Raw genomic sequence first — 1,331 nt, 5'->3', positions numbered from 1 at the left:
GAAGCTGGTCCTGCTGAGCCCAGCTGGGCAGACAAGGGGTGTTTCTGGGTACCCCACAGACAAGCAAGGATGTGCCACTGGAAATGGCGTGGAAACAGGCAGCCAGAGTTGGACAGAGAGAGGGAGATGGGACAGTGCCTGCAGCTATCTTGGGGACTGTCATTGAAGAAAGGGAGAGGCGAAGAGGCGCTCAGTGAAGGGCTGGCTGCTTTGGAAGGCAGAAGCCCGGTTCCAGCTCCCCTGACCCTGGGGGGAGTCTGCAGGCAGCCTGCAGGACCCTCAGAACTGAGTGCAGCCACTGGGGTGCTGGCACCCCGAACTGCTTCAAGGCTCCCACATGGTGCCTAGTCTGTGGTGACCTGTCAGTGGGGCCCCTCCTTCCTGCCACCGTCCCCTGCGGGGAGGATGATCTCTGCCCCTCTGGCCAGGCCAGTGGTGACAGTGGTGGGTCTTTCCTGCAGAGGTGTGGCAGTCCCCCCGCTACGCGATCACCCCAAAGGGGGGCTCCATCAACATCACCTGCTCCTCTGTCCAGCCCCTGTATGGGGTCTACCTGATGCAAAATTGTGAGTCAAATCTGCTCAAAGTGATTTTCTATGCGGACGGGAAGGAGCCCACCGTGGACGAGCGGTTTTGGGGGCGCATTGCCTTCTCAGGGTCGCAGTACAACCTGACCATCACCATGCAACACCTGCAGCCGGAGGACACCAACACCTATATCTGCAAGTTCATTAAGGATGAAGTGGCCTGGGGCTCCTACACCTTTGTCACCGTGACAGGTAGGGAGCGAACCCACCCCTGGGAGCACTCCGCCTATGTGCTGGCCAGGCTGGGCTCCACCTGCTCCTGATGGGTGCCTTCTTCCCTCTTCACTTGCTGGAGTTGTTCCTTCCAGCTCCAGCCCGCCTCCTCCAGGAAGCCTCCCAGACTGACCCCACTCCAGAGCCCCTCCCTGCCCTGAACCCCAAGGGTTCTCATGGACTCCCCTACCCCTCTCCCTTCCTTCTTCCCAGACGCACTGTTCCAAGAAGCGAACACATGCCAGGAGGCTCAGCTGACACACACACACATTGCCCTCACCGTGGCCCTGGCTGTAGGTTTCCTCCTCATCGGGCTGGGGCTCGGGGCCGTGTGTGTCCTGAGGAGGACGCAGGTCAGTGTGAGCCCCAGCTGTCACCTGTGTCCCTGTAAGCCAGCTCCTCTCAGACAGCAGGGAGGAAAAGAGAACGGTTAGGCCCCATGGAGCTGGCCACCTGGGGAACCCCAGCACTCGTGCATCCCCTCCACGAGGTCCCCGGGAGACCCAAGGGTCCAAGGAGGGAGGGAAGCCC

At 61.1% G+C, this 1,331-nt stretch overlaps 1 protein-coding gene across 1 annotated transcript; it reads left to right on the top strand.

Moving 5' to 3' along the window:
* The first annotated feature begins 6 nt into the window (after positions 1-6).
* On the top strand, positions 7-1,288 carry CD7 (CD7 molecule). The gene is made up of 2 exons (XM_019661869.1): positions 7-779; positions 1,014-1,288. The coding sequence occupies exons 1-2, from the start codon at positions 557-559 to the stop codon at positions 1,232-1,234; spliced, it is 444 nt and encodes a 147-aa protein (XP_019517414.1). The 5' UTR covers positions 7-556; the 3' UTR covers positions 1,235-1,288.
* The last annotated feature ends 43 nt before the right edge of the window (positions 1,289-1,331 follow it).

Source organism: Hipposideros armiger, unplaced genomic scaffold (genome assembly GCF_001890085.2).
Source record: "Hipposideros armiger isolate ML-2016 unplaced genomic scaffold, ASM189008v1 scaffold_362, whole genome shotgun sequence".
Lineage (NCBI taxonomy): Eukaryota > Metazoa > Chordata > Mammalia > Chiroptera > Hipposideridae > Hipposideros > Hipposideros armiger.
Note: the sequence above shows the minus strand (reverse complement) of the source record. Positions and strands in the feature narration are given on the sequence as shown.

Coding starts and splice junctions, on each gene's coding strand:
- CD7 (XM_019661869.1), top strand. CDS start 557: ATGCAAAATTGTGAGTCAAATCTGCTCAAAGTGATTTTCTATGCGGAC. Junction 780..1,013: donor CACCTTTGTCACCGTGACAG/GTAGGGAGCGAA, acceptor CCTTCTTCCCAG/ACGCACTGTTCCAAGAAGCG.